At 38.2% G+C, this 25,756-nt stretch overlaps 1 protein-coding gene across 1 annotated transcript; it reads right to left on the minus strand.

The window, feature by feature from the left end:
- Positions 1-52: 52 nt before the first annotated feature.
- Positions 53-25,756, minus strand: MYOG (myogenin). Its single transcript, XM_073615651.1, has 3 exons — positions 25,160-25,756; positions 12,181-12,259; positions 53-2,983 (listed from the first exon to the last, which is right to left on the minus strand). The coding sequence occupies exons 1-3, from the start codon at positions 25,664-25,666 to the stop codon at positions 2,862-2,864; spliced, it is 708 nt and encodes a 235-aa protein (XP_073471752.1). The 5' UTR covers positions 25,667-25,756; the 3' UTR covers positions 53-2,861.

The raw sequence follows: 25,756 nt of genomic DNA on the forward strand, positions 1-25,756 counted from the left end.
AATGTTTAAAGAAGTGGCTACAGCACAATGTTTAATCAAACAATCTTTATTAAAAAAAACATACAAATAAGTTAGCAAAAATAAAAAAGGCAAACCCACACATTTATAATAAAAAAATGGCTGTTACACTAACATTGGTCAAACAATACTGCAATCAGTAAAAACCCATTGGCCCCAGTGAACAATAAAAAAAAAAACAACTTTATTTAAACCACATCATTTTATATAAATCCAACCCCTTTGATAAAAATATAATACAAAAAAAAAAAAAAATCTGATACCAAAAGATGGAATTTATATGAAGTTTTTTTAACGTTGTCCAAACCATAATTAATATTAGTAATAACTTTGTGGTGTTTTAATTTTACTCCTTAAGGATATTATTAATAAATATAAGCTGGGTTGAGTTTTAAATAAAGTTAAATCGAGTTCTCTTTTTTTAAATTAATTAGGTGTAATCATATTTAATTTAATAATTTAATTAAATAATTATGTGCTATCATGGCAACATTTAAGGCCAGTTTCTTAAATATGGCACATAAAGGAATATTAATAATTATTTAAATAATTCACAAAACAATAACTGATCATAATCAATTAAGAATTTCTGTTCTTGTAGGAAGAGCTGTCCAACACATATCTTAAGGATTTATTTAAAGGTGGTTTACAGTAGAAACAGAATTTTGTATAAGGTTATACATATTTACAGCAGACAAGTGCTACGAGTTTACAGATTTTCATGCTAGAAACCCACTAGCATGCATTTCTAGGTGTCATTTGCTGACACAGCTCACATGAGACTCAATTCACAAAGATAGCACACCAAGACGGGGATCCCTATTTTAAAAACAGTGACTTTTTTTTTTCAGCTGAGGTTTGAAAAATTAGTCACATGACTGAAAATAAAGAGCCATGCAGTTGTGTTAAAGCTTAGTGAATTAAGTCTAATGTGTTTCATTTGTTACTCTCCTTGGATTGGGTTCTCACTACCAGAACAAATGCCGGTATGAAAATATTTCAAATCCAAACCACCAATATAGTTAACTTAGTGCATTTATAAAAAGTATGTCTTCCAAGCTGTGCATTAAATTGTATCTACTTTATCTATCTTATAGCAGGCAACATGCTATGAAGAAGTGAAACAGAGCACAGCGGAACTGTTATTTTGTTTACATTAAAGAGACTTAATCACTTTGCCCATTCAACGAAAAGCGATAAGTTGTTTTAACAAGAACCCCCTTCCTACTTATATTCAACTTCACCAAGCCTCCCCTCAGCTGTCAGAACTGAGAGTTCTTGGTGAGGTCACATTCTCTCACATGCTTGGAAGCACCGGTTATTTACTAAGGGCTCAGATGGAGCACGGAGGTGGCAAGGGGAGTATGGCAAATGGGAAAATAAGCAGGTGTTGGGTTAATTTTACAAGACAAGCTGTCAAGTGACATATACTCTTTAAACATTGTTGTAATATCCACACTGCAATGATAATGTCAATCACTTATTAATTATCTGGTGAAACTAAAACTGTGGTATTCAAGTACTGTAAATAATTTGGCCTAGATCCCTTTTGCCTGCTTCCTTAACATTTTTTCAGGGATCACATAAGGATTTATTACTTTAGGACATTGTTTTGTGCATAATAATGTCTGAAAAAGTTTTAGCACTAGAATATGTGTGAAAATATGTTGAGTACCTTTTGCATGCAAACAGTGTGGAATAAACTCCCAGAAAGTACTATTTCAGTGACAGTAATTTCACTATTCCGAAAGAAGAATGTTATTTGGTCAACCAACAGACCATTTCTATTTCAATTGCCGCTAGGAGCCAGGCCCATCGGAGCATTTGTAATGCCCCTCAAGCTATATCCAGCATAGCTAACCCAGGCACAACACTGTACTTCTACATAAAAGAATCCCAAGCAGAAGCCTAACTGAATAATTGTTACCAATACAAATGAGTGATTATACAATAACTGGTACATTTGGATGTGTCTTAAGACAAGCATCATGGGAAGTATAGGAAAGTTCACTTCCCTGAGATGAAAAATCTGCTTTGCTTGGAACACATTCCAAACCAACTTCCTCTGAGCAGGCATTAATGACAGACATAAGTGGTGTAAATGTTTTGCCCCTCTGCACCAAAAGAAGTTTGAAAAAGAAGACTTTGCTGCAAAGAAAATATTTCTGAACAGGCCTTAAAGGTCTCCCAGTCCTGGAGACATTTGCATGCTGTATTTTTAAAAACTTGAGGCCTGGCATGATCAGGTCAAACTTGGTAAATATTCCCAGGTTTTGGTATTCTCACACTGCTCCTGAAATAGACCAATTTTTACATGCAAAAGAGTACTTTTAATATCCCTCAACCAAAGTGAGTGGTTAGTGGATGTTTAACTTAATACTGCCCTTTTGTTGACATCTATGATATTCTGTGCAATTTTTAAAATACTCTCACATTACTTTATTTTCTGTCACATATGCTTAGAGCATTCAGCTTAGAAGAAAAACTTAGAAAATAAAAGCAAAATATACCAAATATTAGCCAGTGGTATGAATGTCGCTCTTCAGTCTCTTGCTACGTGAATAGTAGAGGCAAGTTTCATTATTAAATATCTTTATCCTAAAGATTAGGTTGGACAAAACTTATTGAGAGGATCTAGGTTTAAATATGTTATCCATTTCTCCCAAATACCTTCTATGTCACTTAATACCCTGTACCACCAAATGTCGATGGCGTCACTGAGAGGAGATTTCATTTCTAAGTCATTTTATCAGACAACAGTGCTACGAAAATCGGTCCATAATATGTTACTTCCAGTGTGCTATTAGCTTACAGGAAGGTCCACAAACAACATCTTGCATAATTTAGTTTCCAATATGCTGCTCAGAATAGTTTATAGACACCTCTCCAGATGTGATGCTGTCAACGATCGAAGACAATGAACTTATGTCACGTTGCTCTGAGGAATCATCACTTAGAAGGTTTTCTGCAAGAGGAAACAGAAGGAATTAGGATGCCAGATAGATAGCAAATATGTATTCTATAGAGACATATAACTACTAAGTACTGCATCTTTGTCAGATTATCATTTTACCTCCACATATCTATGATATAAATCTCATGTTCATTTATAAATAATTATTTTATCACTCATTTGTAATTTCTTTACTCATTTACCTTTCAGCATTCAGTAGACATTAGGGATGGGCTTTATGTTCGGGTCGAACATGAGTTCAACTCGAACATTGGCTGTTCACCCGTTCGCCGAACAGCGAACAATTTGGGGTGTTCGTGGCAAATTCGAAAGCCTCGGAACACCCTTTAAAAGTCTATGGGAGAAATCAAAAGTGCTAATTTTAAAGGCTTATATGCATGGTATTGTCATAAAAAGTGTTTGGGGACCTGAGTCCTGCCCCAGGGGACATGTATCAATGCAAAAAAAAGCTTTAAAAACAGCCGTTTTTTCGGGAGCAGTGATTTTAATAATGCTTCAGGTCTGATATGGATATTAGGGGGACCTCGCACCAAAATTAAAAAAAAAAAATTAAAAGTGGCGTGGGGTCCCCCCCAAAAATCCATACCAGACCCTTATCCGAGCACGCAACCTAGCAGGCCGCAGGAAAAAAGGGGGAGACGAGAGAGTGCCCCCCTCCTGAACCATACCAGGCCACATGCCCTCAACATTGGGAGGGTTTTGGGGTAGCCCCCTAAAGCACCTTGTCCCCATGTTGATGGGGAGAAGGGCCTCATCCCCAAAACCCAGTGGTTGTGGGGTCTGAGGGCAGGGGGCTTATCGGAATCTGGAAGCCCCCTTTAACAAGGGGACCCCCAGGTCCCAGCCCCCCTTGTGTGTATTGGTAATGGGGTACAAATGTACCCCTACCATTTCACAAAAAAAGTGTCTAATTCCCTGTACACACGGTCGGATTTTCTGATCATGTGTGGGCTCCATCTGACTTTTTCCGTCTGAATTTCCGACACACAAAGTTTGAGAGCAGGCTATAAAATTTTCCGACAACAAAATCCGATCAGTTAAATTCCGATTGTGTGTACACAAATCTGACGCACAAAGTTCCACACATGCTCAAAATAACTTAAGAGATTAAAGCTATTGGCTACTGCTCCGTTTATAGTCCCGACGTGCGTGTTTTACGTCAACGCGTTCAGAACAATCGGATTTTCCGACAACTTTGTGTGACCGTGTGTATGCAAGACAAGTTTGAGGATTTTGGATTTTGTTGTCGGAATGTCCGATCAATGTCCGATCGTGTGTACAGGGCATAAAAGTTTTAAAAACAAAAGAGACGTTTTTGACAAGTCCTTTATTAATTTCTTCTTCTTTCATCTTCTTTCTTCTGGTCTTCCTTCGGTGTTCTTCTTCTTCCTCCATCTTCTTCTTCTCCATCTTCTTCTTCTCCATCTTCTTTTTTCTCCTCTCTTCTCATCCCGCATCTTCCTCCGGCTTCTTCTCCGCTCCGTCTGCACGATCCGTCTCAGTGGGAGTCTCCCGCTGTGTTGTCAGAGGAGGGCTGGGTCACCCGGTTACGTAAGCGGGTGACCCCGCCCCCCTCTGACAATACGGGAAAGCCATAGGGAAGTCCCTGTGAAATCCCCGCGCGTCAGAGGAGGGCAGGGTCACCGGTTGGCCCCGCCCTCCATTATATAAAAAGTGTCAGAAGAACCGAAGCCTCACACAGAGGAAGACTCCCACTGAGGCAGATCGTGCATACGTAGCGGAGAAGAAGCCGGAGGAAGATGCGGGATGAGAAGAGCGGAGGAAGAAGAAGATGAAGAAGAAGAACATGGAAGAAGAAGAAATTAATAAAGGACTTGTTAAAAACCATCTCTAGTGTTTTTTAACCTTTTTGACACTTTTTTTGTGAAATGGTAGGAGTACATTTGTACCCCATTACCAATTCACACGGGGGGTAGGATCTGGGGATCCCCTTGTTAAAGGGGGCTTCCAGATTCCGATAAGCCCCCCGCCCGCAGACCCCCACAACCACCGGGCAAGGGTTGTGGGGATGAGGCCCTTCTCCCCATTAACATGGGGACAAGGTGTTTTGGGGGGTTACCCCAAAGCATCCTCCCAATGTTGAGGACATGTGGCCTGGTACGGTTCAGGAGGGGGGGTGCTCTCTTGTCCCCCTCTTATCCTGCAGCCTGCCAGGTTGCGTGCTCGGATAAGGGTCTGGTATGGATTTTTGGGGGACCCCACGTCATTTTTTAAAAAAATTTGGCGCGGGGTTCCCCTTAATATCCATACCAGACCTGAAGGGCCTGGTATGGAATTTAGGGGTACCCCCATGCATTTTTTTAAAATTTTGGTTCAGGGTTCCTCTGTGGGGAAATTCCATGCTGTTTTTATAAATGAACTTTGTGTATATGTGTATTGCTGGACCGACAATTCATTATAGCTGGCGCTAGCGATAGTAGTTTTACATTACTTTTTTTCCTTTAGAAATGTCATTTTGCTGTCAGATTGTTCTAAACACGGGAAACATGCGCCCCTTTACAGGCATACTATAGTCACCCCCCAGGTACAAAATTTAAAGGAATATTACACTTTTATTGTTTCACTGTAAGCATTATTAAAATCACTGCTCCTGAAAAAACGAGCATTTTTAAAACTTCTTTTTGCATTGATACATGTCCCCTGGGGCAGGAGCCAGGTACCCAAACACTTTTTATGACAATAACTTGCATATAAGCCTTTAAAATGAGCACTTTTGATTGTTCATGTTCGTGTCCCATAGTCTTTAACGGTGTTTGCGTGTTCGAACAAATTTTTTGCCTGTTCGCATGTTCTGGATGCGAATCAAACTGGGGGGTGTTCGGCTCATCCCTAGTAGACATAGGTTAACTCAAGTCTGGCTTTAATGGGCCACATCTGTCTTTCCATTTCATCCAATGCTTAAACAGGAGTTACATTTGTGAAATCAACTACAAAACTGACTTGATTTTGTATTGGTGCCTTATGACACGGGAGAAAGTTTATACTTGTGAATAATTCAGGTTTTTTTTTTTTTTTTTATAGTTTTCCTAGTAAAGTTATCCTACCCATCATAGACCTCTTGATAGTAAAAATTCTTTGAAATAGAACAAGAAAATTATGTAAATTTTGTAGCTTTAGAAAGACAGAAAGCTCTCCTGAGTGTGATTCATCTGATATCCTAACAGGGCTATTTGCACATAATAAAAGGGACAGTACTGCCACTTTTGCATTGTTCAAACAATGTGGTGCAAGCTGAAATACTTATTTAGAACATGTATGTTTTTATAGTATTGTGCTTGAAGCTACAAAAAAGTAAAAAAAAAAAAGTTATTTTATTTTTTAGCTGATAACATATTAAGGAAAATATCTAGAAATACACTAAGGAATGTTTATAGTTTGTTTTATATTTTTTACTTTTCATATTTATGACAAAGTAGTAAGGCCCAGAAACAATGGTGTGCCTTTTGCTTTTTATTATCCTACCTAAACACACTGACTCTGGCAATAACTGAGACTAATACTAATTAAAAAAAAGTGTTTTTGTTTTTTAGATCCTACCTAAAATATACTGAACCTAACCTTTTACTCTGAACTTGATCCTTGACTATAAAGCCTTGTATACACGATCGGATTTTCCAACAGGAATTGTGTGAAGACAGGCTGTTGGCGGAAAATCCGACCATTTGTACGCTCCATCGGACAAATACTGCAGTTGCTGACTTTTAATAATCGGACACTTACCTGTCCCAGGGTCCAGCGATGCGGGGGATTGGAAGCCCCGCTCCTCTCCCCTTCCGCTCGGTGGCGCTGGCATTGCAACTGTGGCTTCACAGCCGGGCACCTACTGTGCATGCGCGAGCGGTGGCGCGCACACTGATTGGCCGCGCAATCATATGGGACCTGTCACGTGTCCCATATGATTGACAAGAGGGAGGGGGCAGAGCTGAGCCCTTCCTGTGCCAAGGGGAAGTGATGTCACCAGCCCAGGCACTGAAGGAGGCAGACTAAGAGGGACCCCCTAGCAACAGGCATTTAGAGGTGAGTAAAAAAAAAAACATTTTTTCCAAATATTTTTTTTTTTTTTAAGGCACTTTTATGCTTTTTTTTTTTTTTTTGGGGGGGGTGGAACACCACTTTAACCAAAAAGTGCATTCTATGAATCCAAAAATGTAGAAAATATACCAAACCAAATCATTATTCAGCCAAAAAATAAAATAAAAGCCTCATGCATGTGTCCTGCTTCTTAATATAGGGGGTCAACAATGCCAAGAGTTGGTGAAAGCAGGGGTCCGTCATCCGGAGATAATTCCAAAAATCATTGAAAAGCGCAAAATGAATATCGCGAATCAACATTCACCAAACTTCTACTAACAACAAATTAGCAGAAGGTGCGCAAAGGGTGGCGCCTGACAATTGAACTTCCTCTTTATCGGCTCGTAGTATGTCTAGTATGTCACTACGTTCATGTTTGTTGGCCGACAATTGTTTGCCGTTTGTATGCAAGACAAGTTTTTGGCCAACGCCCTTCGAACAAAAGTCTGAGGCTTTGTCTGCGGAAAACTTGATTGTGTGTACGAGGCTTTATTCTAACTCTGAAACTGACCCATATCAAACCTTGATCTGTCTATTTTTTTTACATATTGTTATTTTTTTATACACACTTTTGCTTATTTACTTTTAATATCAAATTATATTTTTGTTTTTTTTAATCAGGTAATTATAAATAATTACTTTTAATTTTTTTTTATACTTAGATGTTTGGCCAGCAGTGGAATACTATTCTCCTTTTACATGTAAGTATATTTTTGACTTCTCTATAAGGCCGGTTAGAATCTGGGTGGGTTCATCAGGAACTGGCCGAGATTCCAACCGTGTGTGGGCAAGCTGAATGTACCAAGCTTATCGATCGATGAACATGGGTGCAACTAGCCTGCCGGATTCACTTGTGATTATCGCTAGCGGCTGCTATAGTTATTGTCTGTGTTGATGGGGGAATTGTGTGAATTTACTTCCTGCAATCCACGGTTGCAGGAAAGAAATTCACACCGTCTGTGGCCTGCCTTAAAGCGGAAGTAAATCCATCCATAAAACAGTTTATTTTCCAGCATGTGCCGGAAATGTAACACTACCATTGGTTATGCTCTCAACCAAACTGTCAAGTCATCCAATGGCTGGTGTCTAAACTGATCACATGTGCAGCATCATGGCAGTTGTAGATTAAACAGAGGCAAAGATGGCAGCTTCCTTGGCTGAAAACGATAGGGGGGTTTACTTACACTTTAACAATATAAGCCTGTTTTTTACAGCGATTTATATCTCAAGGTCAAATTTAGATAACTTATGAGTGATTCATCCCCCTCCCTCATTACTCTTTTTAGACAGGATGTGCACATTCTCATTCAGAGAAAGAGCAGCTGCATCTCTGTAAAACATTTTTTTTTTAAATTGTTATAAAATTGTTGTAAATATTACATTTCAGTTTCCAACCTGAAAGGAAACACAATAGCAAAAAATCATAATTGTAAATGCAACTATACTACATGGACCTGTTTTACTAAACTGTAAAACGAGGTGAGGAGAAGCTCTTTTTTAAGTCCTCTGTACATGATTGGATATTAGTAATAATTTTCCTTCAATGTATTTCACCTAAAATATATATACATTTTTTTTTCAGTGGAAGTTCTTCTTTTCATTTGGAGCCTTTTATTCCAAACTAAAGGAATACAAAATTAAAATTGAAGTGAATGTATTGCATTATGGAAAAACTCTGATTATGAATTGTAATCTGTAGCTGACACATTTTCATGCATTTAATATGGCCCTTTAACACTCTGTGGGGGTTATGTACTAAAGGCAAATCCACTGTGCACTTCCAAGTGCACTTGGAAGTGCAGTCACTGTAGATCAAGAATGCAAGGGAAATAAAAAACAGCATTTTTGCTTGCAAATGATTGGATGATAAAATCAGCAGAGATTCCCCTCACTTCAAATCTTCCCCTTGGATCTACAGCGACTGCACTTCCAAGTGCACTTGCAGTGCACTTGTAGTGCACAATAGGATTTGCCTTTAGTAAATAACCCCCAGTATGTTCTCCTTTTTGAGTCACATTGTTTGAACACACAGCTGGAACTTAACTGATCTATTGTTCTTTGCCTGGCACTCTGCATCAGTGTATATTACTGCAAATATGACCTTCACAAACCATTTATTGGGGGCATGTGATTTTTCTAAACAGAGCATATCATTTGTAATGCAGAATCTGAGGCCTGAAGGGATTTCTGTTCCTATTTAATCCATTAACATAAAGTACGGAATTTTGACCTTTGCTGGAAGAACAATTCATTTACACTTCATGCAAATCTGTTCGGATCTGTTGTGCACAAATACAAAGCCCATGGACCCTCTCAATTAATTACACATGTCGGTCTTTCTCAATACTTTATGTTAGCTTTAACTTATCTTTCCTGATAAAATAGAGAATATTTATATGAGGTTAAAAAGTGGTTGTTCAATTGGAACATTTTAGGTAATGTTGTAGGTGCTCCCGTATGTAAAGCTTTTATTGCTTTTTAAACAAAATAAAATAAAATTACAAAACTTCCGGATTTAAATGCATTTCAAAATTCTTCTTGATACTCAAAGTTTCAAAGACATCTTTTCTCAGATGTATGTATAATCATTTAGGCTAAAGGACTCATTGGGGCTGATTTACTAAAACTGGAGAGGGCAAAATCTGGTGCAGCTGTGCATGTTAGCCAATCATATTCTAACTTCAGCTTGTTCAATTAAGCTTTGAAAAAAAAAAACTGGAAGCTGATTGGTTTCTATGCAGAGCTGCGCCAGATTTTGCACCCACCAGTTTTAGTAAATCAACTCTATACTGTACACTCGGACAAGAAAAAGTATAATATCCACTCAATTTGGAGAATCTCTCACTTTGCTATGACATGCCCTCATTTGCTGATACTTTTGCTACATTCCCTAGCAGCTCAGTTGCTTGGTCGGAGCCCTATGTAAATACTTTGTCAATCTCAGTATAAAAGAGCATCTGATTTCCTCCCAGATGTATGCACTTCATTAAGCTTCCTTACTTTTTGATTCCTGTATTGCCAATTCAATTTCCTAGACAGCTCTGAGTTTGATTCATCGCTTTGAGAAACTTCCTAGTAACAGTTGGGCATATAAGGAGCAATCTGCTTAATTTCCCATACTAGTCATCAAATGTCAGTTTAATGAAGTCAGAACAATGAAATGTTACTTCTGATTGGTTGCTGTGTATTACATTAGCATGTTAAAAAAGCTCAAATATTGCCTTTCTAATAATTAGAATTTACATTTCTTTTTATTGATGCCCTGCAAAGGTCATAATAGGTAAACAGACAAGACAAAGAAACAGGTGATTGTGTTCATTAGGTGGGGACATCATTAGCAAACCATTTTAGTTTTTCCTTACTGATCATGTTACATATGTGCGCCCATATTCACATTTCACAGTGTCACACAGGGATGACTGACAGCTTAGAATTTTAAAGAGTAGGTAATTAGGTTAACTTGAACTGAAGACTTAAAACCTAGAGATGTTGAGTTTTTAAAATCAATTCTTTGTACAATACCAATTTATATACTGATAAACTAAAATGTAAAGTTAATAAACTTAAATGAAAGGAGTAGATAAAAAAGCGTTAAAGTGCCTGTACAATTATTTTTTTCTTTTTTTGCTGTCTGTGTCATGTTGGGAAAATTTCCTCAGCAAAAGAAAGTGAGAGGAAATCTCTGGAAAAAGAGGGGTATCCCCATATTAGAAAGTTTTTACTGTAAGACCATTGGAAGATTTTCCATCACCTATTGTTCTGATAACAATGGTAACATTTAGATTTCCCATCACGTTCAGTCTCAATGGGGGTCAATTTGATATACTGTATATATACTGTGTGTATATATATTGGGATCATTATCATGTTGGAATACTGCCCTGCGGCCCAGTCTCCGAAGGGAGAGGACCATGCTCGGCTTCAGTATGTCACATTACATGTTGGCATTCATGGTTCCCTCAATGAACTGTAGCTCCTCAGTGCCGGCACCACTCATGCAGCCCCAGACCATGACACTCCACCACCATGCTTGACTGTAGACAAGACACACTTGTCTTTGTACTCCTCACCTGGTTGCCGCCACACACGCTTGACACCATCTGAGCCAAATAAGTTTATCTTGGTCTCATTAGATTACAGGACATGGCTCCAGTAATCTATGTCCTTAGTCTGCTTGTCTTCAGCAAACTGCTTGCGGGCTTTCTTGTGCATCAACTTTAGAAGAGACTTCATTCTGGGACGACAACCATGCAGACCAATTTGATGCAGTGTGCGGCTTATAGTCTGAGCACTGACAGGCTGACCCCCCACCCTTTCAACCTCTGCAGCAATGCTGGCAGCATTAATATGTCTATTTCCCAAAGACAACCCTTGGATATGACGCTGAGCATGTGCTCTCAACTTCTTTGGTCGACCATGGTAAGGCCTGTTCTGAGTGGGACCTGTCCTGTTAAACCACTTTATGGTCTTGGCCACAGTGCTGCAGCTCAGTTTCAGGGTCTTGGCAATCTTCTTATAGCCTAGGCCATCTTTATGTAGAGCAACAATTCTTTTTTTCAGATCCTTAGAGAGTACTTTGCCATGAAGTGGCATGTTAAACTTCCAGTGACCAGTATGAGAGAGTGAGAGCTATAACACCAAATTTAACACACCAGCTCCACGTTCACACCTGAGACCTTGTAGCACTAACGAGTCACGTGACAACGGGGAGGGAAAATGGCTAATTGGGCCCAATTTTGACATTTTCACTTAGGGGTGTACTCACTTTTGTTGCCAATGGTTTAGACATCAATGGCTGTGTGTTGAGTTATTTTGAGGGGAAATGGGAAATGTGAGGGGTGTACTCACTTGTGAGATACTGTATATATATATATATATATATATATATATATATATATATATATATATATATATATATATATATATATATATATATATATATATATAAAATTTTTTTTTTTTTTTTTCCTCCAAAATTTAATTTTTTTCTAGCAAATATAGATGTACTATGTACAGTACTACACAAATGTGGCCAGCTATCACTGAGAAAAATGTTTCATGCCAGTGAAGGGAAGATTGAAGATCGTTCCTCTTACCACTTTGACTTCCACTGAAGTCGGACTCATTCCACTCAGGGCTGCAAGATGAAGAAGTTGATCCACATTCACTGGATACCTAAAATAGAATAGAAAAGAATTACATGAAATTGTGACTTCAAGTTGACCCTAGCTGAGGCAAAGGATCAGTTCACTTATTCAGTCATTTATTTTCTGGCATATGTATGCGGCATATGTATGAACTATTTTTCTTCCTCATTGTAAGCTGGAATGACAGTTCACCTACTTGTTGTTTATGATCATAGCAGCAGTTTGGGTTTTTGCACCAGATGTGAAAAGTGGAGTGATAGATATGACTTGTTGGAAAGGTAGAGCTACACATAAATGGGGTTGCAAGACATAAGTAATATTTGACTGGTGTTCAGGAGAGAAGCTCCACTGTGGCAACAGTGGCTGTAGTAGACAGGTTGTATGGATTCTACTTGACACACCAATATTTCAGGCTCCAAAATACATAATTAGAGTACAAATAATATAAAAATGTTGTCTTTGTGATACTTTAAGTGCCCATAACCAGTCATAAAGATCTGGACCTTACAATAAGGAATACGCACTATATAAATCTGTACAGATTTGGAGATAAAAGTTGTAGCTTGATAACAGGCACCCCTAAAGCCCTGTACGCACGATCTGAATATTATACAAAAAATAACACTTTTGAAGCGATCGTACGATAATCTGATCGTTCGTACACCGCTGTCGTCTGAAAATTTCCAAAGGGACAAACAGGAAAAACTTTCTTGTATGATACCAGATTGTACGATTTTTCAGTTTTTTCAGATTCAGTTTAATCAGTACAGTTTTCATTCAAAAATACAATACAAATACACTATCACACATTACATCACTTCCGAATTTTTATTCTGTCGTATGAGAATTTACTTTACTTTACTTTAGTAACCTATTCATTTTCGATATGGAGATAGCATTTACATACTTTTAAATGTCAATATTCACCTCACATTCACATGACGGGGCCCTATAGCTGTGGAGGGACAGTTAAACTCCAAACTTCAAGCTTACCCTATTCAACCTTTATGAATACAAACTTTAGTTAATGGTCACATAAACAGGTTGAAAAAAAAACTGCTGTCATATGCTTTGCTATACAGAAATGCTGTATTGCTTCCTTTTTCACTATTGTCACTCTTAGTGGTCAGCATGGTCTTGGTCAATAAACTTTTTTTCCAAATTCAACAGCCTATCTAGTTTACCATTTCCTGTACTAACATACTGCTTTATACTGAGCAAATTATAAATGCAACACTTTTGTGTTGCCCCTATATGCCCCTATTTATCATGAGCTGAACACGAAGATCAACAACTATGTACACAAAAGGCCTATTTCTCTCAAATATTGTTCACAAATCTGTCTAAATCTGTGTTAGTGAGCACTTCTTCTTTGCCGAGATAATCCATCCATCTTACAGGTGTGGCATATCAAGATGCTGATTAGACAGCATGATTATTGCACAGGTGGGCCTTAGGTTGACCACAATTAAAAAGGCCACTCTAAAATGTGCAGTTTTACTGTATGGGGGGGGGGGTCAGGGGGGGGGTCTGAAAATCAGTTAGTATCTGGTGTGACACACCATTTGCCTCACGCAGTGCAGCACATCTCATTCACATAGAGTTGATCGGGTTGTTGATTGTGGCCTGTGGAATGTTGGTCCATTCCTCTTCAATGGCTGTGCGAAGTAGCTGGATTTTGTCAGGAACTGGAACATATACGCTGATCCAGAGCATCCCAAACATGCTCAATGGGTGACATGTCTGGTGAGTATGCTGGCGATGCAAGAACTAGGATGTTTTCAGCTTCCATGAATTGTGTGCAGATCCTTTCAACATGGGGCCGTGCATTATCATGCTGCAACATGAGGTGGTGGTTGTGGATGAATGGCACAACAATGGGCCTCAGGATCTCGTCACAGTCTCGGTGCATTCAAAATACCATCAATGAAATGCACCTGTGTTCATTGTCCATAGTATACGTCTGACTAAACCATAACCCCACCATCACCATGGACCACTCAATCTACAGCGTTGACATGAGCAAACTGCTCACCCACACGATGGCATACATGCTTTCTGCCATCTGCTCTGTACAGTGAAGAGAACACCTCTCTAAAGTAGCAGACGCCATCGAATGTGAGCATTTGCCCACTGCTGGATGTGGAGGTCCTGGGCTGGTGTGGTTACACGTGGTCTGCGTTTGTTAGGTCGGTTGGATGTACTGCCAAATTCTCTGAAACGCCTTGGGAGACGGCTTATGGTAGAGAAATGAACATTCAATTCAAGGGCAACAGCTCTGGTGGACATTCCTGCAGTCAGCATGCCAATTGCGCGCTCCCTCAAAACTTTGCGACATCTGTGGCATTGTGCTGTGTGATAAAACGGCACATTTTAGAGTGGCTTTTTATTGTGGCCAGCTTAAGGAACATCTGTGCAATAATCATGCTGTCTAATCAGCATCTTAATAAGCCACACCTGTGAGGTGGATGGATTATCTCGGCAAAGGAGAAGTGCTAACTAACTAAGATTTAGACAGATTTGTGAACAATATTTGAGAGAAATAGGCCTTTTGTGTACATAGAAAAAGTCATAGATCTTTGTGTTCAGCTCATGATAAATAGGGGTAAACACAAAAGTGTTGCGTTTATAATTTTGCTCATTGTACTTTACAGTGTACCTTTTATCATCAATGCAAATTAATCTTATGCCGCATACACACGAGCGGACTCCTCATCCGCCGGAACTCCGAAAGACTTTTTGACGGAGTTCCGGCGGAGTTCCAACGAAACGGACTTGCCTACACATGATCACACCAAAGTCCGATTGTTTCGAACGTGATGATGTACGACCGCACTAGAATAAGGAAGTTCATAGCCAGTAGCCAATAGCTGCCCTTGCGTCGTTTTTGATCCGTCGGACTAGCATACAGACGAACGGATTTTTCGATAGGAATCAAGTCCGTCGGAAAGATTTGAAACATGTTCTATTTCTAGGTCCGTCTGAATTTTCGACAGAAAAGGTCTGTCGATGAAGGTCCGATGAAGCCCACACGATCAGAATGTCCTATCAGACCTTTTCTGTCGGAAAGTCCGCCTGCCGGAAAGTTTGCTCGTGTGTACAGGCCAATATTTGTAGTAATCATACAAATATTCTAATACAATCTTGGCTCAACTAAAGCAGAAACCAAGCAGCCAACAGTTTGTTTTTGGAAGACCAGAAGAACTGGAGGGAACTTACACAAACATAGGAAAGAAGATACAAGTACTTGGTGCAGCAATGAACCTGGTGGCATCTAAACAGGACCATGAGGCATCAAGGCATCAATGCTAACTATAGCACCACCAAGCTGGCATTTCCATGGGGAAACAAATGTAGGTTCCCTAGTCTAGTGAGATTATCTTAATCACCTTCTTGAGTTTAACTATGGCCATAACTAATACATATGTGGCACATATTTTTTTTAATGTAAGAACGGACTTCAAGACAGTTTTCACTAATGGAACCTCCTATTTCTCCTCATTACATACCATTTGTTAATTCTACACAGATATTAATACACTTTTCCACTGAATAAAATTATAATTGTTATGTTTCCAAGAACTAGCTATGCATATAAATGCAATGTGTACTAACTTGGGAGTCAGCTCAGTCACAGCCTCAGGTTTGTTTGAAAAAAGGCCCATTGATTTCAATACACAGTGATGTGAATATTATTTTGAGCACCAGATTTGATACATGTGATTAGCACAAGGGAAGAAGCATTATTTTGTACATTTTCCTGTTTCCCTGTTTCAATTTAAAATAAATACTTTCAGGTGATACCTACCACTCATTATAGAAGTGATGCATGATGGGATAAATTGGATTTAGGAAAGCCTTGTATAACCTATGTGTCATCCTACCTTGTTTATAAATGCAGTGAGTTTAACTGAAGTCTCCTGATAATTGTGCATCAGTTTACCTATTGATTTTTCTAAATCTAGTCAGCCTGTTTGTGTGTGCCAATACATGTCATTTCCTAATATATCTGGTAAGGAAAGCGGCAATAATCTAATCTGTACATTATTAAGAGTTATAATGTATTCTGTAAATTTCTTCAGAAATATACTTATATAACTAGCCTGTATGTCATTATTCATTATATAAAAGAAGCTTTTAGGATAAACTCAGGGCAGCTAGTACACTATGTAATCTATTTAATACATTTATTAAAAAGTTGCCAGCTTTATTTTTATGTAAAACTAGTATAATTACCTGAATATATCTTGATGTCTGGCTCTCATTATTCTCTGAACAGACACCACGAAATGGGAGAGCAGAAGTGGCACTGTGAGCCAATATTTCATTGAACATTGCTGTCATCCTCCCTTCCTAAACATACTAACAGGATAGAAGAGCAGAGGGATGGCCTCATCAGTGTCTGGCTGCTCCACTCAGCAGGGTGACAGTGGTGGGTGAGGGCAGTGGGCTAGATTGGAGAGCTACAGTGGTGGGCAGGAGCAATAAACAAACCTGAGTCTGATGTCAGAGAGCACCAGATGTAGATATCTTACAGACTCTGCTAAACATCCAGGCCTTTCTGTGTTGAGCACAGGACAGTGTGACCACATACCATTAGAAATGTTGAATTGAAGGTAAATGAGTGAAAGGATGGGTCTGGTCCATCCAAGGTGAACTTAACACAAAGGAGAAATGTAAGGTCACCAATCTATTCATGCTGTCTGGAATGGGTTCCTAGATCACAAAAGCGGCTAAACAGAAATAAAATATTTTGGATGGTAAGATAGTTCACATGTATTTATTTCAGCTTCATCTTCATCACACAGAAAATAATCTTAGGGTGTGGATTTTATGTTTCTTTATAATATAATATACAATTTAGAATTTTTTTTTGCAAAGTTTAAATACTTAAATAGAGAAGTATGGATGTACAAAAAAAAACACCTAGGTGGATGCAGCATTGATCCGATGCTGCATCTGTCCCCCGTCAATTCTGCAGTGAGAACTGTGTGAGTGTCAGTCACTGACTCTCCTCTCTGCCCCTCAAGCACTCACTGGAACAGGGTGCTGTGGAGGGGCCGGAAGGGGCTGGCCCAGTCTCTCAGTGGATCACTGAGAGGCTGAGCCAGGTGCCAGTCCAGGCATCTGGGTGGATCCTGACTTATGGTCGAAATCTTTCCCGAGCCTGGACTGGCTGAGTGAAGTCAACCCTATAGCAGACTTTAGCCCACTGTTGGCTGAAAACGGGTCACAGGAGTGAAGAACAATCTGCACTCCTGTGACCTACAGGAAATGTAAAGCCAAAATAGCTTTGGCTATACTTCTCCTTTAACCAAAATACTGGTAAATATTTGGTGTACAAAACCCATTCATTATTTTTTCTAGCATAATTAAAGGAGATTTGTGTTGTAAAAAATATAAATATGCTGATCTGGAGTTTAAATTTATCAATGATTTCACTGGTTGTACACTTGTTCTGGATCAGTGACTCAGAACTTATCAAAGCCTTTGTGTCTACATACTATCCAGGCAACCAGTGTTTTCAGAAAGAGGTAAGATCAATGCCACCTTATGTATTTCTCCCAGCATATGTTCCTCTTTCAGTTCTGTGAATAAAAGATTATGTACTCTTATTTTGTCACTTTACTGGGCTGTTGCTGTTAAATTGTGCATGATATAATTACATGATTTTGCAACTAGGGGAGCTATACAAAGATGTACAAATTACATTTACAAGTCTCTACAGCCTGTAGTACATGACATGACTATGTACGATCCTTCCTAGGCAATGGAAACTAGACGGGGAGAACATAACTCCAACCATATTTCAACTGATCGAATGAAATTAATACGTTTAACAAACAAGATGGAACCGCTTAAAGCCATAAATTATTATGCAGTCTAAAGCCAAGTGTTTGTCTTTAATTTCAATTGAAATTACATGTTAATCGTTTTAGGCACTTCCAGCAATAAAGCTCATTGCCTTAAATAATACTGTGAAATTGAATAAATATACAGGAATTACTGCAAGCCTAATGAAAAACAGAAGTGCCTGCGCACTTGAATCTACGTAACGTTTATCCAAGCATGCTGAGAAAATGGAATTGTGATAATAGCCAAAATGATTTTCCAATAGATATGGAACGTAGCTAACTCATTTAATGCACACATGACGTAGAGTGACTCAACCAGTGACACACATGTACAGCCTGTTGCTGTCACTCATCAGTAGGTAGGCTTTGTATGAAAAGGGTTTATTTTTCTTAACTAAAAAAAAAATAAAGATAGAAAAAAAGATACAAATAAATAGTGTGAAGAGTGAGAATGTACACAGTGTTCTAACCCACAGTAGCTATTCAGATTACTGAAATTCTCACTTTAGCAACTTCAGCTCCGGAAGATTTACCCCCTTCATGACCAGGCCATTTTTTGCGATACAGCACTGCGTTATTTTAATCGACAATCGTGTGGTCGTGCGGCTCTGTACCTATATAAAATTGATGTACTTTTTTTCCCCACAAATAGAGCTTTCTTTTGGTGATATTTGATCCCCTCTGCATTTTTTTTTTTTTTTTTTGTGCGCTATAAACAAAATAGGCCAATAGTTTTGAAATATAAAGAATGTTTTTTACATTTTGCTATAAAACTTATCCAATAAAAAAATGTAAAAAATGTAATTTCTTCATCAGTTTAGGCCAATATGTATTTTATTACATGTTTTTGGTAAAAAAAAATCCCAATAAGCGTATATTGATTAGTTTGTGCAAAGGTTATAGCGTCTACAAACTATGAATTTTTATTTATTTAATTTTTTTACTAGTAATGGCAGTTATCAGTGACTTATAGCGGGACTGTGACATTGCGATGGACAAATCGGACACTACGTGAGTTTTGATACTTTTTTGGGGACCAGTGACACCAATACAGTGATCAGTGCTGTACTAATGACACTGGCATGGAAGGGGTTTACATCAGGGGAGATCAAAGGGTTAAATGTGTCCCTAGGGAGTGCTTGCTAACTGTGGGGAATGTGCTGTAACTGTGGGAAAACAGAAATCCGTGTTCCTCCTTAGCAGAAACACAGGATCTCTGTCTTCCCTGCTAACAGAATGGCGATCTGTCTCTGTCGGTAAGTGGATCCCAGCAAACATCAGATTCGCCGGACCCTCTGATTGGCTCCCGCGGGTCGCCAGCGGTGCCGTGCGTGCCCCAGACCCGGGAGTGCAAAATCACATACCTTGCACAGGAGAGCAGCCTTGCCACCATACATGTACAGTATATGATCAGCAAGAGGTTAAAATATATCTAGAGACAAAACTTTTTTTGTTTTGGATAGAATGTTGACTGATTAAAACCCCTATCAGTTTTTTATTGTGCTAAATGTTAACCACAATGCGAGCACCACACCAATTATGAGAGATTCCAGAAATCTAAATGTATTAGCCCTTAGTAGAGATGATACAAAATATTGCAACAAATGCACCTTCAGGGGTTACAAATGCCCCCTCCCCCCTTCATCAACACTAAAGGATTAAAAATAATAAATAAACTAAAAGTATGAAATGGAAAGTATATAGAATAATAAATAAACTATAAAAACTAATATTAATTAGAAAATGAATGAAGATGGCTCTGAAATGCATAGTCTGTAACATCTTGTGTCATTTTGATTAAGGAATTTTGAACAATATAATAACTGTGATGCTCAATTTGTGTTTCTAAACATATACTGGGAAATTCATTCATAGTATTTTTGTCACTTTTCTGGCAATAGTGCCCTTTAATACTACCTCCACCTAATTCAGGCAAGCATTTCCACCAGCTTTGGTACTGACATGTGCATAAAAGTTAGGTAGTTCCTACTACCACTGCCAGTTTCAAAACCTGTAGATGTGGCAGTAACATAATTACTGCCAATTCACAGATTAGAAAACTGGCAGTAATTAAGACCAGCTCTGAGCTGGTGTACAGAGGTATACCGATGTTCAGATTGGGGCATACCTATGCTGTGAAGCTGTCATGAATGTGGCTCTATCCCAAGAGGATACTGGTGATGTCATTACCCAAATATAACAATACCCATATTTGGGACATGACAAGCGACAGAGAAGGCAGACCTGATGGTGAACTAGTTCCTATGACCAGAGCACCTCTTGAGTGGGTGAAGCCCAGTGTAGAACTGAGAGACTAGTTATCCATAAGGTATGCCTTACTTTTGATTGACATTGGTTGGCAGTGGGTGGATTCAAAAGCCGCTATTAGAATTAATGGCTATAGATATGCTCACTGCCATAAGCTGTCAAAGAGGGAGCACAATGAGGCAGCAATGTCAAGTGTGAACACTCCAACCTCAGTGGTGACTGATTTATGTACCTGTTTCTGACAGGTACATGAATCAGGCACAATTACTGACAATTTTGGTGTGGAGGCCCAATGGAATTCTAAAGCATGTTTACAACACCCTTTATGAATTCCCTCCCTAGATTCTTCCATAGGCATTCTTCAAGGCCCCCTGGTGTATGTGAGCTACATCAACCACAGCATTGTGCTTCACAAATCATGCTTTTTTCCTATGATAACAGAGTAAAAAAGCCTAAGATCTAGCGCAGCACACCCATAACCATCAAACTTTTGTTTGTTTCTCATTGTCTGTATCCCCATTAGGCAGATTTACTGTAACTGTCCAGAAGACTCTTGCCAAAGGAAATACACAACTTTGAAATGTCACCCAAACAGATATAGAGGGCACATCTTCTAATGCAGACTCTTGTTACAATGATAAACTAAAGGACATTTGCCTCACTTTACAATGATTTCTTCATAAATTATAATATGTCTACAGCAAGTAAAGGGAAAATCTTCCCAAATTGATAGCAGTTTTTACAATCCCTACTCTATCCAAAATAATAAAAAAGTTTGGCTTTCGTTTTATTATAAGATATGTTTTCTGATCATGGGTTAATGCTCTTGTCATGTCCTCCTTCACAAGTGTATGTGGATGTCCCTACAAGATGCATGTGGTCAAGAGAACCAAATTAATTGTCGTCTTCATCTAGAGTATTTCATGCCATCTACATGATCTCTATATATTTATGTAGCTCTAAATACCCACCACTCCTATATTAGTGAAAGGTTACTTAAAATATTGGCAATTATCCAGATTTTCTTGCTTCTCAAAACAATTAATTCTGTCATTTTCAGATAGCTCATCTAAAACAAAAAATATGAAGGTAAATATTTATTAAAGATTAGCAAACTGAAAAGGTTGCCTAAATCCCGAGGATTTTTTTTATAATAGTAGCGATTCATAGGAAATTGTTTCAGGCGATTTACAAATATCAGACACTAAAAAGACCCCAAATGCACAGATCTGTGTCTCTGGCAATTTCATTCTATAGTGTCAATTATCTCTGCACTTACAAGGGAGAAACTGTGGAAAGGCAATGACATTTTTAGCACTATTTGTCCAGCTGCCTAAGGTTGTGCTGGATCTCCTGTGGACCAAAAAAGAACACATTATTGCACAAAGACCCCCAAATCATTCATACAATATAGACAAATGTAGGCTCCAGCTCTACAAAGTATCTGGCCTCAGTAGTCAGAGACATTAGATGAAGGTCAGAAAAGTCAGAGCAGAGTCAGAACCCCTCATCTGCATATTTATTCCAGGTCAGTGATTTCGAAAGTATTAAATAACCTGAATCAAGATAACAGCCTTTGCATTTTCCGCACACGTGGTTAGCAGCGGCAGCCTTCAGTTCCTAACTACAGGTTTCCATTAAAAGGAACCTATCATCTGGAAAAGAATGCTTGCTTAGGGAACATTTCAATAACTAAGCAAGCTTAAAGCTTTTTTTTCTGAATCTGTAACAGTCCAGGATAATGTTAAGTTGCCACCAGATATAAGATGGTCATCTTTCCTGATCAGTGGGATTGGTAAACAATTGTAAGTCAGCAGGTTCTTCCAGACCAAGTTTCTGCTAAGTTTCATGCACTTATTTTACCTTTTTAAGTGCTTTTTTCCTGTAAAAACACCAACCACACATAGGATGCATACAGACAGATTGTGGGTTGTGCGGATTTAAGCATATGTGCTCCAGTATAAGCATGCCAGCCAATATAGCCCTCAGCTTTAGGTGGATGCATCAAGGGTGCAGCAGTAAAATTTGTAACCCCCCCTCCCATATCAAAACTTCCTGTTAAATTAATGAACCAATTAAATATAGTAGGATAGTAAATGGTTCAATATACTGATTTTCCATTAAAAATCTATATTACTGGAATCTTGCCTTCATAAAAGCAGTAATTCATTAATTGGGCGATGTAACATGTTGCGGCTGAATAAGATTATCGTTAAACGGTCTTGTTGAATAATTTGCTGTAGTGCTCAGCTATGACTCAGTACATTTGTTTTTATAATTTTACGCAAAAGGTATTAAAGATTTAAATAGGACCTACCAAAACTGCTAAGTTCCAATTCTGATTACACAGCAGTGATTGTGTAATTTTAAAAAACTAAAAGTAATTTAAGTGGTTAATAACCTGATCTCAAATGATACATCACTTATGACATATAATCTATTGCAGTTGATCAGTTTAAATAAGGATAGGTTTGTTTTAACTAAAAAGCAGAAGTAATTGGTGGATTTAGTTTACACATGGAGGATTTTATCAAAGTAACTGACTGACATACTGAGCAGTAAACATAACAGCCATTCAAAGCTGATTGCCCAAAGTCCCATGAGGATTAGTACCAGCAAGGCTGCTGCATGCTGTTTACTGTCACCAGCCACTCACTCTCTACCCAGTGACCAAATAACCTTTGCTAGTCCAGGCAGTGATGAGGTCACACATAAGCCCTACTAGCATTGACATACTAAGGAGTTCAAGTGCTACACGAATGTGGAAGGCAAGAAACCAGCCTAATGACAGCAATGTGTTTGACACGCTTGTCACCAATGACAGAATCCACAACATGTGTTGTCTTCACAGTCTCTAAACAGTTCAGCAAAATCTTAAAATCCCATTAAACCACATCTGTCCTATTATATAAGAATTATAATTATATATAGTAAACATTTCATTATTTTTTTTATATACAACCGACATAGTTTACTATATTGTACGTAACATTAGAGAATAATTTTAATACATATAATCCATTATAATCCAATCTATATAGAACAATGCAGTTTCACAAAGTATGATAAAAATATTGTATTCTTCTGTTACAAACCTGTTCTACTTGCTTCAGATTTTTAATGCATGGACCACCGTAAATTTTTATATTAATGGTCCCAATAAAGCACACAAGTTGTATACTTTTGGAATATACATCATAGAACCTCTCAAGTTTTGTTTCTGCAACTTCTGTTTAAAATAGAATTTACTATATTGTATAGTATCTGTGTTATCATATTATCTATGCTGTCTATATTCATAGCATTTGTTCACCTTTAGTATAGTGGTAAATAACTTTTGAACAAAAAAAAAATCCAGACAATCATTAATTTAGGAATTCCGTAAACTTGTGTTGCACAGGTTAATGGAAGAAGCATATTTATCAAGCTTGGGATATTTGTATGACAAGAGTTAGGTGTTCAACTGTTTATAATAAGCATTATGCATTGACTTCTTTAAATATATCCCTATTTACTTTACTGTCCCTACAGGATAATGACTTTCAGAATTAAAAATGAACTTCTTGTACTGAGTGGTCTGCATTGTTATGCTGCTAACATCCAGGCTTGGTCAAGGTCAGCAAGGAGAAATTGATTGAGATGGTGCTCTCTGGTTAAGTAGGCAAAGGATTTCATTTAGGAGAAAAAATCAAGATAAAAGAGAATGTGTAAGGTTGTTCATACATAAGTAGATCTCTCACCAAGAATGGCAAGTGGTAATAGATCTACCGTATTTGCGTGAATTGTGACTTTCCTAGACCTGATAAAACCCTCTTTCCAATTTGCCTGATGTGTAAATGAAGGAACATGCGATGTATTGTTCCTTTTTAAACTAAGAAAAGCAAATTATTTAAAAAGCATACATCAGCCATTTTCAAGATGTTGGAAAACCTCAATGTGTGCAAATAAATACTTCTGAATGCTTGCTGTTGTTCATTATTGCTTCATAAGGGGCTTGATTATTACAACTGAAGTTTGTACAAATCAAGTCAGATAACAGCAAACCTTAGAATGATCACTTTATATTCAGCTTGATAATCACAAGACAATATATACCAAGAAAAACAGGTTAGGCATGATTTTAAAGCTGGCCACCTGATTGCAGTGTGTACTAAACCTGTGTAAATAAGATGCCTCGTTTTCTTATTAAAGACGCATTAATTATTTTTATTGCTGTTTTCATAGTGGGAAAAGTTGTCTTTATCTTATTTTATACATGAAACCACATCAATACTCCATATTATTCCATTAACTCCCAGCAATAATGTTAATTGTTCTGATTTACTCATGCTTGTATATAGATTATTTAGCAAAATCCAAATCTATCATACTAAAATGTAAGCTGTAAAACTTCTGTATTTTAAGGATTAGTTATACAGGAAATAGTTCGTATAGACTTGTTTGACAAGGCAAACAGTAATGTACACAGTGCAGTACTTAGCAAACAATAATTAATCATCTAACAGTGTCCTGATTGGTCTACACTGATGAAAAGTAAAATATGATTGGGTACTGTCATTGTCTATAAAACTGTACATCATCTTTGCACACTGGCACACCTTTATTGTTTCCCCTGTAGGATATTGTGAGTAATGCCAGGGTGGTATCTGATGCCATGGTAGTATCTCTATTACTAAATGTACAGTGTATGTTTTGACATTAAATATAATGTACCGATTCATCAATCTTAACAGGTATTCTATTGATAAAGAACAAGCAAAGTATTGTATTTATATGATTAATTTTCCAAAATCACTGATGCTTACCACACGCTGCCCTCCATTCGTTATGTATAGCAAATCTCTTTGGTCCCTGTCTTGCTGGTTAAGGGATGCCAGCAGAGCTTGCAGGCGTTCTATGTACTGGATGGCACTCCTCAGGATCTCAACTTTAGGAAGTCTCTGATTAGGGTTTAACAAAGTGCTTCTTTTTAAGGCTTCAAAAGCTTCATTTACTTTCTTCAACCTGCGTTTTTCCCTCATCGTAGCTGCTCGTCTTCTGTCCAAAGACACTGTCTTCCGTTTGCACATTTTGCAGGCCCATGGCAGGCATTGCCCGGGACAGTGGTCCTGTTGGCCTACGCTGGCATGAGGAGATACCTTCTCTTCAATGCCTGCTCCTTGCAGTATAACACCATCAGCGCAAATACCCATGGAGCCACGATCTTGAAATCCAGTCTGATCATAAGTGGGGAGCCGTGTGGAAAAATAATTTTCATTGTCAAAAAATCTTTGCTCTGGGAAAAAGTAAGGGCTGGTTTCAAAGAGTTCCATCGTGTTTGACTGTTAAGATGTGTTTCCCTTCAATAACAACACAGCAACTGCACTTCTCCCCTTCACACCAACTGCTTGATGCCATTTAAA

The sequence above is a fragment of the Aquarana catesbeiana genome, linkage group LG02, assembly GCF_042186555.1.
Source record: "Aquarana catesbeiana isolate 2022-GZ linkage group LG02, ASM4218655v1, whole genome shotgun sequence".
Lineage (NCBI taxonomy): Eukaryota > Metazoa > Chordata > Amphibia > Anura > Ranidae > Aquarana > Aquarana catesbeiana.